The sequence below is a fragment of the Mytilus californianus genome, unplaced genomic scaffold, assembly GCF_021869535.1.
Source record: "Mytilus californianus isolate M0D057914Y unplaced genomic scaffold, xbMytCali1.0.p SCAF_7, whole genome shotgun sequence".
In the NCBI taxonomy this organism is placed as follows: domain Eukaryota; kingdom Metazoa; phylum Mollusca; class Bivalvia; order Mytilida; family Mytilidae; genus Mytilus; species Mytilus californianus.
The window spans coordinates 6445598-6461007 of record NW_026262723.1 but is presented as its reverse complement, the minus strand read 5'-3'; the positions used below and the strand labels follow the sequence as shown (position 1 = coordinate 6461007).

Sequence of the window (15410 nt, the reverse complement as noted above, 5' to 3'; positions counted from 1 at the left end):
TTGGCCTACAACGTGTTTTGATTGAAGAGCCACGGCTGAGTCTTATGTGGAAGAATTGCGCCTCTTGCATAGCAAATTATAAGCTCGGTATATATGAGTTTAAAAAACCACTAGGTTGCTGCCACGGCTGGTAGACGTTTCTGTGTTTTTTTTTGTAATGTTTTATGAACTGTTGTTTGTCTGTTGGTTTTTTTTTGGCCATGTTGTTATCTGTTTTTCCTTAGTGTTTATTGCTCCCATTGTATCTTGATAATTTGGAAAAAAACTGAAACAAAATAAAATTAACTATCACAGTTCATCCAATTCCTCTGACAAAACTCTCGATTTATTGAAAGTCTATAACGATTCACAATATATGCAGAAAAATAAGGAACTTTTTTTTTTCAAATTTCTTGCTTTATCTCAAAATAAAGAATGTTTTCACCTTGAAAGAAGATATCAAACAAGATAAAATCTACTCGTCGTCATGTGATCTTATCAATACAAACACAAGACGATCACAACGTAAAAAAGGGTTAGCCAATCAAATGTATTCTCAACCAAAGATCTTGTATAAATTTAAAACAACAGCTAAAATAAGTTAATTTATTATCAACAAACTGAAGAAAAAGAATTGATGAAGAAAATGAATAGGATACATATAAACGCAATATTTCATAAATGTATGAGATTTGGAATAAATAAAGGTAAGGGCTATCAGGTCAAACATGAGGACTGTTTACGGAATTGTTTTTACATTTTAAAGCTGCCTGTATAAATTTGAAAGCAAACACTTACTTGAATGTGAACGTATGCTTCATCAACAGTTTTAAGTAATTACGTTAATGATACAAATGTTTTATATATGATAAGCAGTCAACACGAAATAGGCGTTTACATATTTATTTATTTTTCTATCTAGCTATTTACCCTAATTACTGTTTGTTTAAGGTTTGTCGACATCGACGTCAGCAACGATCACAAGAGCCACAGCAGAACCGAACATTCCAGAAATGAAAACCTCAGTTCCTGGTCCAAAATCTAAGGAACTAATCAGACAACTTGGAACCTTACAAGTAATAAAACTATTTTGATCCTTAGTTGTAGAAAATGACCTTTTCGTAAAATGACTTGAAGACATGTCCAGTAGGAATTTGCTGTGTCAAAGGAACTAACTTGCTTTTAATTTTTGATGAAGATAACTTATTGTTTTACTTTAAGTCCTAAAAGGTCATGTTCCAATGTAAGCTTTGCATTTTATATCAGACTATGATACCTAACCACAGGGGCGCATATCATAAATGTATTTGGGACGAAAATATATGCCAGTCGACTGGTGTAAACACAATGTAGAACGCATACCAGTCGACTGGCATATATTTCCGCCCCCAAAACATCTATAATACGCGCCCCTGTTACCCAACTTAGTCCTTGTAAGCACACGTCTGCTTCTATTTAATCCAAAGAGACGTCAAAGTATACTCAGGGACACATTAATAGTTATAAGTCGAACAAGGATAGGTAAAAGCATGATATCAAGGACATAAACAGCAAAGTAATATCGCGAAATATAACACGGAAAAAATATTGTGCTCAATACAAAGTGAAGCGCTTACACCATAGTATTTGGGTTTTCCATGATGGTTTTAAATTATGTTATGGCACAGGAATATATTTTGTTTGGATTTATAAGATCTGGTGATATATTATATGGTTTCAATTGTTGTATGATAAATGTATTGTATCATGTTAAATTTAACACAGAATTCAGACGCTGTACACTTCTTTGTCGACTATGACAAAAGCTATGGAAACTACATTGTAGATGTAGACGGAAATACAATGTTGGACCTGTTTACACAAATAGCGTCGCTGCCACTCGGTATGTTTATTGATTTAATGCTTTATTCATTTAATATGATGCTTTATTCATAATGCTAATTTATCTAATGTAATGCGTTAAATGTCAATAGAAAATAGCTTTCTCTCAAAAAGTATGAATTGTTCTCTTCATCAAATTGTTTCCTAGACGATGGAACATATTCTTCAAACATGTGTCTAGCTTCAAGACACGAAAGTACTTTTAAATAACGAATTACAATTTCTTTTTTTATTATTGTTTCTGTATCATTGTTTTAAAGTTAAAGAAGTTTTTATGACAATTTCTCTTGGTTACTTGTTTAGTTTCATGGAAGATTGTGATGCGGGCTGATAGTAGTTAACACATTTTTTGTCTCTTTTATGTCATTATCCCTTGCAAAAAATTTGCCGAGGGGGTATTGTAACGGGATCGTCCGTGCGTCTGTCCGTAACACACTTGTAGACACTATAAAGTTTGTGTTTTTTAGCCGATCTATACTACACTTAGTAACACATTCAGTAAAGGAGGACTAGAAGCTTATTTATTTTTAAGGTCAAAGGTTGCGGTCACATCAAATCAAAACAAAAGGGCATTATTATACTTGGAACTTTTTCTCTTAAGAGATAAAGTACCAGTATACCCACATCTCCCCCATATAGAAACACCATTGACATATCAGATCAACCGTAAGCCGGACAATTTGAAGAGGAAATGTCGAAAATTTAACTGTAATGTTGCGAAATACAGAACTCTATTTGAATATCTAATTGGTGAATTAAATACTATAAAGTTGTGGGTACATTATGAAGACATCCTAGTCCAAAGTTAACGCGTGTCTGGCGTACAAAATTTTAATCCTGGTATCTATGATGAGTTTATATACATTTTAGAGACATTTGACGACTTATCAATATACGTTATTAATTGACTATTGAACAGCGGTATACTACTGTTGCCTGTATACATTATATGATTAAACCTTAGCTACTGAAGTACATTTTTGTTCATCATCCCAATTTTATCAAGGAGATAAGAGCTGAACAAGATGCCTCGCTTTTCTTCAAATTTATTTCAAAAATAAAAGTATATAAAATCAACAAATGCTTTACAACCAAAACAAGAAAAGACGTTGGTGTGGTAAATATAATTAGAAACATATGGTATGTATATGTCTCTGGTAAAATACACATACAAACCAAAATTTTCCCGATAAACTACTAGGTATATTCATACACGATCCTTACCAGTTTTGAGAAGATCGCTGACATTTTGGTACCTCCCGGTGTCGTTGTTAGTCGTGGTTCTAGACAGTTATAGAACATGTCTAGTAGTTAAATGACATACTATTTCAATGCGATCCATTACGTGTACTTTTATGTCTGTGATTCATCAAAAATTAAAAGATAGATGGTTTTATGTAAGCGGGTGATAGATTGAATAACATCATGTTGAAATACCTTGTTGATAACTTCAAGATTTATGTATTTTTAAGGTTACAACCACCCGTCAATGTTAGAAAGCATACAGAATCCAGATAATATTGTAAGTTTTTTTACTTACTCAATTGAAATAAGATCACCAAATTTAAACAGTGAAAGAGAACTAGACATGTAGAATGAAACCAAAGTAAAACCAAACAATTAATGCATTTAAAATGATATCTGATAAGTTATTATGAAATTAGAATAAAGTTCAAATACCGATATATAAAATGACAGAAACGATTTGTCCTGATTTTTTGCAAGAATAGACTTCATTTAAAAAGCTGTTATCATTACCCTTTTATAATTTGAAACAAGTTTTTATTTAAGTTGAGATAAATTTTGCAGAACTTAACTACAGTCAAGTCTTTCTTCTCGTGTGTCGCTTATTTTTGTACAGAAACCGGTAAAGGACATGTGGGAGTAGTACCTCTTTAAAGTTTAAAACAATATTATGTCAGCGAAAAATACAGTATAGAATATTGTAATACTTTCATATATCGTTTTCTTATTTAGTATGCATTCCTTAACAGACCAGCTTTAGGATTTTACCCGCCAGGTGACTGGGTGACAAGGCTTCGTTCATCGTTACTTCAAGTGAGTCAAATTGTCAACGTATATTTGTTCCGCCTAACAGAAGTTCCACTGGAAACTTTGTTATAAACAATGTCATAATATCTGTTCCTGTTGGAACAAATATTCTATACCATTTATTCCGTTAGGAACATTTACTGTAATATTTATTCCAGTGGAAATAATATTCCAGAATATTTTTTCCATTTGGAACTTATATTATGAAGGAACTTCTATTCCAAAATCATAATACATACAAATTTATGTTTCGCTTTATTACTCCTGAAGCATATTATCTTAGGTTTTTTTGGTGCACATCCAAACAGGAAAATAGACACATGAACTATGATATGACGCCTAATTTTGGCCCTTTTGTTTTGAAACGCACGTATGGTGTACTAAAATATAAACCTGATTACTTGAACATAGTTTACCAATGTGACGCATATTCAACCGTGTTAACATAAACATAAACATAACCCTTTTTACCTCTCAATATCTTTAAGGTTTAATTAGTGCCTGATAAACGTATATTTCTCAATTCTTTTATTTTTAATATACTAGATACACGGAACCCACCAATATCTATTAGTAATGTTCTTGAAATGTAATACGCATTCTTATTCATTCCAGGTTGCACCACCCGGACTTTCGGAAGTAATGACAATGGCTTGTGGATCATGCGCAATTGAAAACGGACTAAAAGCAATGTTTATTTCACATCAGGTATTTTGAAGCATATACAGAGTTTTATTTATAACATATTTTATTGATAAAAATATCTTCTTCTGTAACAAAACTATTTGATCTGTTAGTATGATTCAAAATTTCTGATTTTGAATTCAAACACCATAAAAAAGGCAAAAGTAGTTTTAAACATATATTGAAAACTCTTAATGAATTTGAAATAGATAATGAAAAAAAGGCCAGAGTGAATACTAACGGATCGATATTATGTGCTACAATAAATTATCTTGAAAGGCCAGTTTAGACCGATCTGTCCTATAACTTTAAAATATTTTCAATATTCGTTTCATATCCATTTACGTCATTTAATTCTACAAGTGATCATGCATCCTTTTATTTAAATATCTTTTAAGATATCAGTTTAAAGTTTTACTGAATGAGGTCCGAAAGTGTTCAGAGCAAACCAAATTTATGTAGTGTCGACTATAACTGCACGTCATACATTTTACGCATTACTTGTAGGCGAAAATGCGAAATGGTCGACCACCTTCTCAAGAAGAACTGCAGTCATGCTTGATTAACCAGTATCCTGGTTGTCCTGATCTTACAGTTTTATCCTTTAAGAATGCACTGCATGGCAGAACAATGGGTAGTCTTTACTTTTTCTAATTTTAACAAATTCAGATAAATTATGCCTTCTCTCTCTATGTGCAAATATGTCACACCTGTCAATCAGCAAAGAGTACGAATGTCTGGATCAATAAGTTTTATGTTAACTGTGTGTTGTTTAGTGATCAGTTATGCTTAGTTTGGGTCTATTTATGTCAAAAACTATCACAGCTTACAAAGTTAGGTAGATAAATTCTAAGTATTATCATTGATAACCATATGTTACTGCAAAGTATCATAATTACTTCCATTTATTAGATTTCTTACGGCATAAGAGAAACATAATTCTTAATTTGGAAAAAAAAATCATCGATTAGATAGGTTTGCACTAGATGCTCCGAGCTCTAATGACATTTACCCAAAATAACTTTTCATTTGTGCTTACAAGAAAACAAACATAAGTCTTTACGTATTAAAGTTACAAAAAAGAACACACCCTAAATTTACTCCCCTCTCTATTTGAATGTGTATTTACTCATGCAAATGGTTATTATGTTGCGGTGATATAGAACTGGGGAAAACGACACCAGGGTACAATTGTTCAGTATCTGTACAAAGTAAAGCAAAAACTTAGACATAACGCATCTCTTTTTCTAATATATTATTGATCTCTTTTTACTAATATTGATTACATACCCATTTGAATAGGTGCAGCAGCAGTTTCACACAACAAATGGACACATAAATTAGATTTCCCAGCTCCAGAATGGCCAATAGCTTCTTTCCCAGACCTGAAGTACCCATTGGAAGAGAACGTTCGTGAAAATCAAGCTGAATCAAAAAGATGTTTAGAAGAGGTATTTATTTGCCAGATATGTAAGAATTGTGAATTGGACCTTATACAGATTTTCTTCCTGATCTGTAGTATTTATTAAGAGACATTATCATTGATAGATACAGTGAATGTCAAGGTTTTGCATAGTTAGATATTGCATTTGGTTTCTAATTGATTAAACAGCTTTCAAACTTATTCGTTCAGTGTATGTTTACTTGTTTTTGTTTAAATGTCTATTTGATTGAGTTAAGCAATTTCAAATGATATTTTATAGTGTGTCTATCTATGTTGTAATGTTACACTACTGTCGCAGGTTAGGGTGAAGGTTGGCGCCTATTAAAACGTTTAAACCCGCTGCATGTTTATGCACCTGTCCTTAGTCAGGAGCCTGTTTGTCAGTGGTTGTCGTTTGTTTATGTGGTTCATAGGTGTTTCTCGTTTCTCGTTTTTTATAGTCATACTTCAGAGTTCAGAACCTTTACCTAGTGAGGTAGGTGGTTATAACTCAGTATTACTATTTATTTTTTGTATGCAAAGGAATACCCCTTAAAATGTAACCACTCTTAAATTTCTAATTGGCATTATAAAGGTTGAAGATTTGATTGACATTTGGAACAAGAAAAACAGGCCAGTTGTAGGAATTATAACAGAACCTATCCAGGCAGAAGGAGGAGACATTTTCGCTCTTCCTGAATTTTTCCAAGGGCTCCAAAAAATATGTTTCAAGGTAAATATCTTTTTTTGTCTGATTTGATTGATATCAAAGAGGTGAAAGCTTAGATTTTAATCAATTAAAGACTTTGAAACTTCGCTGAAAAAATGCTAAATCATTTGAACATCAAATGAACAATACATATGACTTAATAAATATCAGATAGATTATTTCATAAAATATACTGTAGGATATGTGATAAACCAATAACGATTTGCATACAAATCAAAATATGGAAATAAAGCACTAAAAACCAAACAATCACAGACCTTTGATTTAGACTACGATGTATTGTACAGTCCGTACAATTTTCAACAAACTTCGGCATCTGATGACATTTGGTTTCTCCGGATCTACCAAAAGAGGGACGAAAGATACCAGAGGGATAGTCAAACTCATAGATCGAAAACAAACTGACAACGCCATGGCCAAAAATAAAAAGACAAACAGACAACAGATTTTCATTTATTGCCATCAAATTTACAACAGTTTAATTAATCAGTAAACTCTTCATTTATAGGGAACATTCTATCTAATGACAGAACATCGGAGCTAACATGGTTTAAATAATACTTTTGGCAATTTTTTTCATTTATGAATATTGATGTTGCACCTTAGGTTAAATCTCCACAGGTAAAGTTGACATCAGTTATATTTTGGTGTTTTGTTTATTTATTTGTCTTTATTGTGATGCTATTTTAAATGTTTTGGGTATTCGGCTTCTTAATTTAGAAGTAGCTCAACGCTCTTTTGCTGGCATGACATAACAATGATGCCGTCATTTCTGTGATTAACTGTTTACATAATAGAAAAACCGTTCGAAACAAGATGTTTTTAATGCCACTAGGTAGAGATAGCCTTTACCAGATTTGCTCAACCCAAACGTGCTGATCTTCATATTATATTTTACCTACCATTTTTTTTTATTGGAGCGCCACTTAGCGTACCTAAGAAAGTTTACTTCAGAGCAATGAAATCCGTAATGGCTTTTTTTCAATTTTTATGATAGTAAGACGTTTTTCACCAGTTCATGGTTTGAAATAATTACATTTTAGAACGATATTTGTTTCCAAATGGACGAAGTACAAACTGGATGTGGAGTAACTGGCAAAATGTGGGCACATGAGCACTTCAATCTGCCACAACCTCCCGACATAGTATCATTTAGTAAGAAAATGTTGACTGGCGGATTCTACTATAACTCAAAGTTTAGACCTAATGAGGTAAATTAATGTAAACTACTAAGTATGATTTAAAAAAAGAAGAACGATTTTTCTGACGATAGGTATTCTTTAATGTAAAAATCATTAAACTCTTTTAGTCAATTTATATTAATAAATTTATGAAAATCTGTCAAAAATCCCTAGTTTTTACTCTTTATAAGCTTCAAGAGTAAAGTTGAGAATAGGAGTTTTGTCGGCCTAGATTATGTCGTGAAAAATACAATAAAAAAATGAAAGAGTTCAGAAACAAGAAGAGGAACACTATCTTGTACAAAGAAATTAGACTCCTAATTATTTGAAAAGCAAGGTCAAAATTTACTGCAGAAAACAAGCTAAGTTAACACCATGTTGTTTTAATATTGCCTCAAGAAAAAACGAAGAAACAACGAGAAACAACAGGTTTCATGTAGCCTTATTAGATAAAAACAAATGTAATCAACAGTATTTGAGAGAGGCCAATAAGGATAGAAAATGTAAAGACCATCAAAAGATGGTACCATTTTCACTGAATTAGTTTATTACGCCTGTGCCATTGTTGTTGAATGATGTTAGAACTATATACACAGAATACTTATAAATAAACTCATCATAGATACCACGATTTAAATTTTGTACACCAGACATGCGTTTCGTCTACAAAAGACTCATCAGTGACGGTCGAATAAAAAAAGTTAAAAAGGTCAGTTAAAGTGCAAAGTAAAAAAGCATTGGGGTCCCAAAATTTCGAAAGGTTTTGCCAAACCAGGTAAGGTAATCTATTCCTGGGGTATAAAACCCTTAGCATTTCGTATGCGATAAAGTATAAGCATTAGATACACCCATAAAGGAGTTATTTAAACAAGGATAGCACGGTTTATGCTAAAGGATATAAATAATTAAGGAGGGGGTCTTTCCACAATTTGATCTGTTTTTAAGGCAAAGCATGATAAATGAAAGGGGGACGAAAGATACCAGAGGGACAGTCAAACTCATAGATCGAAATGATATTGAATTACATCTAATGACATCTTGGTGTAAATATTGATGGAAGGTATTGTCTGCAAAAACTGTATATAATTATTTTAAATCAGTGTCCGTAGAGCAGTCTCATACTTTACATTTTATGTTTTTCTTCTTCATTCACTGAAGCTGATAGCTGTATTTGTTTATTGTAATGTTTATTTTAGGTTTGATACTTTCCAATCTACACAGAGACATAAAGGAGGTAAAACATAAGCAACACTGAAATATATCAAATATTTTGATTTTCACCATTCTATTGAAAATAATTTATGTTTAATAGATCTTTTTTTAAATTTTTGTTAGCTTTTGATCTTGCAGTTGTTTGTTTACTAAGTTTCGTAAAGTATTTCTCATAACAAATATACTAGGATTCATCTTAAATCTATACGAGGAAGTTCAGGACAATACAGACAAAAATATATGCGCATAATTTCTAGAAATGCACCCCATGGACCTAGAAATGTAATTGGAAGGAGTTAAAAAAAACAATGATAAACTTGACAAAGTTTGATGTACTTCTTGGTTTTGCACATTAACCAAAACAAAAATGAAGATATAATTGAATGGTTGAATATGCAATGTAGTCTTGCATGGTTTTCACTGATTCTATGCATCCTTTTGATATCTGATTGTAGTCCTTCCGAAATCTACACTGATATTATTTTGGAACTGAATTTAGATATGACGATGTCTTTTCTACGAATTTTCATAATCAGTAGTTATAGAATTGATACAGTAATTTTTATTTTTCTTACTGACGGAAAATGATCCTTGACTGTTTCATGCAAACTATTTTTTGTTTTCGTCATGTCAATCATATTGGATTGATTTTCAGTATGTAGTTTTCAAACAATTACTTAAACTTCTGGGCATGCTTTTCATTAAGGTTGACAAATTAACATTAATTCTACTATTTTAACATCGTTTCTACTATTTTACACTCGGAAACGAGAAAAAAATTTGGTTGGTCTCAACTTTTGTTATATCTTCCGATACTATAGGCGATTCAAAAAATATTTCTGTGGCAGTTTCTACCGACCATGTGTTACGTTTACGGTTTAGATATTTGATTTAATTACAGTCTTTGCAGGAGGAGATTTCTATATCGGCACATCTGTCCCCCAACATAATCAACTTTAAGATAACAAGTCTTTGTAATTCATTTGCCACTTTTAATGGATTTCGGAATCGTTGTCTACGGATAACAATGTTTTCATTTCATAGCACCTTGTTCTTTTTTCATAATTTTCATTATATGGTCCTTGTTATATTAGTTGAACCAATATTTGACTCATTGTTTTTCGTAGGGATTTCGAATTTTCAATACATGGATTGGTGATCCATCAAAAATAATCCTCCTTGAAGCCGTTGTCAAAGTTATAAAAGAGGAACATCTTATGACAAATGTTAATAAAACAGGCAAACACTTCTTTGATGGACTGTATGACTTGCAGGTAAGATAATAAATTAATCATAAAACTGACCCCTCTTACCAACAAACATAACAGACTTCAAACAGTTGTTTTTTGTGCTATCCAAGACCACAAACACAAAGAATGTTTCATTGTGTATTACCGTTTTATACATACTAAATAGTAAAACAATGTATCTCTTCCACATACTTACACTGATGTTCATAAGTAGACTTTTGTGTATAGCCATGTGTTTAGTAATAAACGTTGGAAATATTTGATTAACATGTAGCTTTGAAACCTCATTTTCTTTGCAAAAAAGTACAATTTCTTATTTTATCTTTACGAATCCAGGACCATGTTTACTTTAATCCTTTTCCAAAGATTAGCTTAATTGTATGATATGCATATTCATCCACTGGCATCCAATGCAATGGACATGTAATAATTGCGAGGCAAAATGCATACGGATTGTAGTCGATTGCAAAATTGCATAGACACAGGTCAATTTAACTGTTAACAGTTGTCGAAAGAGCTTTGAGAAAAATCTAGTTTGCAATTTAGTATTTGTGGTAAGCAATAGTATTACAACGAAAAGAAATGGAAAAATACAACCAAAAATAAGGACAAAATGACACAATTTCGTATTTATTTCAAGTCTGATATATATACAATGTATATAGCAAACCAATTGGTTTTCAACATCACCAATAATATGCATTTTGTAGGCATGTAAAATGTTGTTAACAGAAATTAAACAAAATATATTGGAAAACGATAGTTCATTTTTCAAATCTAGCAATTAAAAGCTTTACAATACTATCTTTAATTTGACAATGTTACAAATCTACATGTCATTTCATTGATATTGTCTTTAAATTTAAACGTTTATTTCAGGACAAGTATCCAAATATTCTTAGTAAAGTTCGAGGACTCGGTTTATATGGAGCTGTGGATTTTCCAGATCAGAAAACACGTGACATCGTAATGTCTAAGCTTCGAGAGAAAGGTAATGAAGCATTTATTTTAGATATTTGTATAAATTGCATTATCTTATTCAATCCATATGTAGAATAATGTCATGCTGTTCTTTTTCGATTGAGAATTTTAAATGTGTCCCCTTAGTACTAATTATAGCAGGTGAACTAAATTGATCCGTAACTTACAATATAAAGGAACTGTAAACAACTGTCATATAAGTGGGAGGTGTAGCTTTTAAACCAGGTTTAACCCATCATTTTCTTCGGAAAATGTCTGTCCGAAGCCAGGAATATGAAACTTGTTGTCCCTTCGTTCCGTTGGTTGATAAGTCTTACGTTTGATTTGCTCAAGGTTTCATAGACTTCACCCTTTTTTAACTTATCTTTGAGTTCGTTATTTTTATAAATACTTTTTTTACAATTATAGCTCAATGCATACAAGACCACGATGACATTTAAAGTAAAAATGACCGTAATTGTATCTTTAAACGCCAAACTATATTGTATATTGTATACGCAGCAATTACTTTCCAAAAAAAATAATACAGAATCTTTCATTAGGCACTGTTTTGAAAGTCTAGCACACAGTGAACAAAGATCAAAAATATCACGAAGAAAAAAATAAGAAAGGAGTGTAGTTTGTATTTTACATTAAGAGAAAAATCTTTTTAAATTGTGTTCTTATATTGACATACATTTTTGTGTAATTCCATACCATTAGAAAAAGTCTGTCACGTGAAATTGAAGAAAACGCTAGAATTCACATTCTGATATAATATTAATGTCCTTTCACTGAATCGTTTCAAAGGAGTTACTATTTTGTTTCAATTTATCCTATTGAACTTGAAAAACAGAGATTATACGTATGGATCACTTATTATGCTATATGCAACTTAAAACATTTACAATAACAAGTCTTTTACATGTAGAGTTCCCATACATAGTTTTCTATCGATAGTACACAGACATAGAAATGCTTCGTCAAAAATGCTTTAACTTCAATAACTATGAAATAACATTAACAGTACCAAATTTACTGCACAAGATGCGCATTTCTCATTGCCATCAAAATGTCCAATATTTGAAAGTTAGTTAATTTACATTTCATGAAATTGAATGAATTCAATCATATGTTATTATTCGATAAGCCGCTCTATTATTGGATATCATAAAAAAAATATATGCAAACAAGGCAGACAATGATTAACTGCAATCAGAAGTAATGAAATTTGTTCCTAAGATTTAGAACAGGTTATTAGATTCAATTGTTTATTCTATTTACTTAATAATAAGTCAACAGCATAAACTGTTTACACTTCGTCAAATTATCACTCATATATTAACGAATCCAATTATTGTTTTTAGGAATTCACACAGGTGGTTGTGGTAGTAAAACAATACGATTTAGACCAACTCTGACTTTGAAAAAACATCATGCAGATATTTTCCTCGACAGATTTAATTTAGTGTTAGGAGAATTATCAGTTGACACTAAGGACAGACAGTTCCAAGCTGTTTCTTAACATTTTCTGTCATTTTGGAATTTTTGAAAATAAGGCTCATTAAGCTCAATAGAAAGAAGGAATCAGTTTTTGCTTTTAAATGCAGAGGTGATAGAGCAGATGCATGGCAAAAAGGACACAACTTCCTGAGGTAGAAGTGGAGCTATGGTTTTGATCCCATACTTTTTGGACAAACATTTTCATACTTGAACTTGCTTTCGAAAAAAAAATTCCTCAATTCAGAAACAAACAAACAACTGCATTTATTACGTTTTAGGAATATTTTATTCACATACAAATCTACTTAACCCTTAATAATGTACCTATCTCCCACACAGATGCGTGTTCGGCCACCTATTTATAGATTGGCAATACGCGAATGAATTATTATGATTTTTATTGTTGAATCGATTGTATGTATTACCAAATATCTTAAATGGTGCTTTTGTACAACTATCAAATTTTAGCCTACGATTGGATGTTCACAAAGTTAATTTTTGTTATTCGTAAATGTACATTTCTAGACAATCGTAATTCACCACAGAATTAGCTTTCGTATTAATTCAAAAGGAATACAAACCAAATTAAAATTATATATCGTGTATTAATTGTCCGTTAATAAATTTTGAAATTATAAAGAAACTAAGGTTTCAACTCCCTCAGGCAAATTTGACCTTAGATGAATTTGGCTATTTATTTTATGTGTTTTTGTCATATAGCTCTTCAACTGTTTCGGTACTTATACATCCCTCGGATTTCAAATGTTTGGCTTTGAGCGTTCCTGATGAAGGTAAATCCAGAAAAGCGCTTCGGACGCATAAAATTTTTTCACGTGTTGTTTTCCATTTTTATAGATATAAGTATTTAGAATTTATTCAAGTTTTCCATGATCTTTCAGAAGATGTATGTTTTGATAGTTCCAACTTCACATTCTGTAGCCTCAGACTAGCGTTTTTGTTTCCAAGATAATAAGATATATTTAAGGAATGACTGTAATATTTTTTCTGTCTATGAAGAATTAACATAAAAATTGTGGTAGCGGGTTATTTAAAAGTGTGCACCACATTTTTGATTTTATTTCGAATAAATAGAGAAAATATTTCAGTCATTCCTTATAATTCAATTCTAAATTCCATTTTTAAGGAGTAAATCATGAAAAAACGTTGATGACGTCACGGTAACATGACAAAATTATGTCTATGAGCTGATAGACAAAAAACTTTCAGCCAAGAAAAATTTCCATCCAAAATTAAATTATATATATATATAGCATGTCATTGTGACTATTTCATAAATAATGGTTTATTGTTAAATCAAAAGAAGTCATATAGATAAACAACTGAAATTTCACAACGAATTTGATGATCTTTAAAGTGTCCCAGCCTTCTACATATTTGTTTATTCTGTATAGGTTTTGATTATTGTTGAAGGTGACCCCTATAGTTCAGTAAATTAACGTCATTTAGTAGATAGGTGTCTAATTCGCAATACCACCACATCTCGTTTATTTATTTTGTACATTGGGTTTATGTAATACTTAATCTTGATAAGAGGAAGACACCAGTATTATCACCATGATGTTATTAACCACTATCATAATAACATCAAGGTTATTTCTTATCCTATACAGATTACTATGCAGGTATGTGTATGCATAAGTTATCAGTGTAAACAGCTTTTGTTTAAAAACAGGGGAAATATCGATAGGTAAAATCATAAATTATTTAGATATGGACATAAAGCAAGATACTAGCAGATATGATGTTATGATATTGATATTGTACAAATAAAATATGTATTCGGTAGACACAATGTTATCCATTATGTTATGTTTACAATCACGGTGTTGCCTTGACTTTTCGATGAAGCAATTTTACAAAACTTGATACAAGTACCCGATCAAAAAGAAAAAAAAAGGTTTGAAATAGGGTTCAAAACCGTTTAGCATTGGACTTATCGTCTCAGTACAAAAAAATCTGACAAACGAGACGATTTTAATTTTGAAATTATAAATTTCCGATACCTTAGCAGCAGTATACCAACTTCCCCTGCATATGGGATATACATTTCCCAACTCATTCGGTATTCAAGAGCTTACAGCTGCTACTAAGACATTGTAAAACATCACCTGAGTCTGAGCAGAATGTTGATGAACCAGGGTTATGTCAACGAACGTCTCGTCCTTTTTTTAAAGTTCTTTCGAAGATACCAAGACATTGTTGATAAATATTTCGTATCAACTTCACAAATAATACATGATGGTCTTGACGTATAGATTCTAGGTACTGACGTTGTTCATCATTTTAATTTCGTGTTATAGTGTTCTTTTTATTGGCTTTGTATATTTTAACCTTTACTGTTTAGTCATTTTTTGGTAATATCATTTTGGCGTGGCTCAGTATTTATACATCCCGACATTGTGTAATTGTGATACGGTAATTTTTTGTATTCTTGTCTTTCATTTTTGCTTATGTGCTCTGTCTATAGAGTGTCTCTTTGCCATTTTGTTTTTTTTTGTTGACATGGTTGTTTGTTTTTGTAGTGACTTCTGTAC

At 31.5% G+C, this 15410-nt stretch overlaps 1 protein-coding gene across 4 annotated transcripts; it reads left to right on the top strand.

Annotated features, from left to right (window-relative positions):
- The first annotated feature begins 588 nt into the window (after positions 1-588).
- On the top strand, positions 589-14656 carry LOC127708066 (4-aminobutyrate aminotransferase, mitochondrial-like). 4 transcript variants are annotated; one of them, XM_052212860.1, is made up of 14 exons: positions 597-686; positions 931-1055; positions 1744-1861; positions 3333-3382; positions 3838-3918; positions 4528-4620; positions 5104-5230; positions 5899-6047; positions 6615-6752; positions 7793-7960; positions 9127-9164; positions 10270-10416; positions 11272-11383; positions 12720-14656. In XM_052212860.1, exons 1-11 carry the CDS (start codon positions 617-619, stop codon positions 9130-9132), a joined length of 1125 nt encoding a protein of 374 aa, XP_052068820.1. In that variant the 5' UTR covers positions 597-616; the 3' UTR covers positions 9133-9164; positions 10270-10416; positions 11272-11383; positions 12720-14656. The 4 variants fall into 4 exon arrangements, with proteins under 4 accessions (XP_052068816.1, XP_052068820.1, XP_052068819.1 ...); XM_052212859.1 differs by having other exon boundaries at positions 9127-10416; XM_052212857.1 differs by having other exon boundaries at positions 7793-9164.
- The last annotated feature ends 754 nt before the right edge of the window (positions 14657-15410 follow it).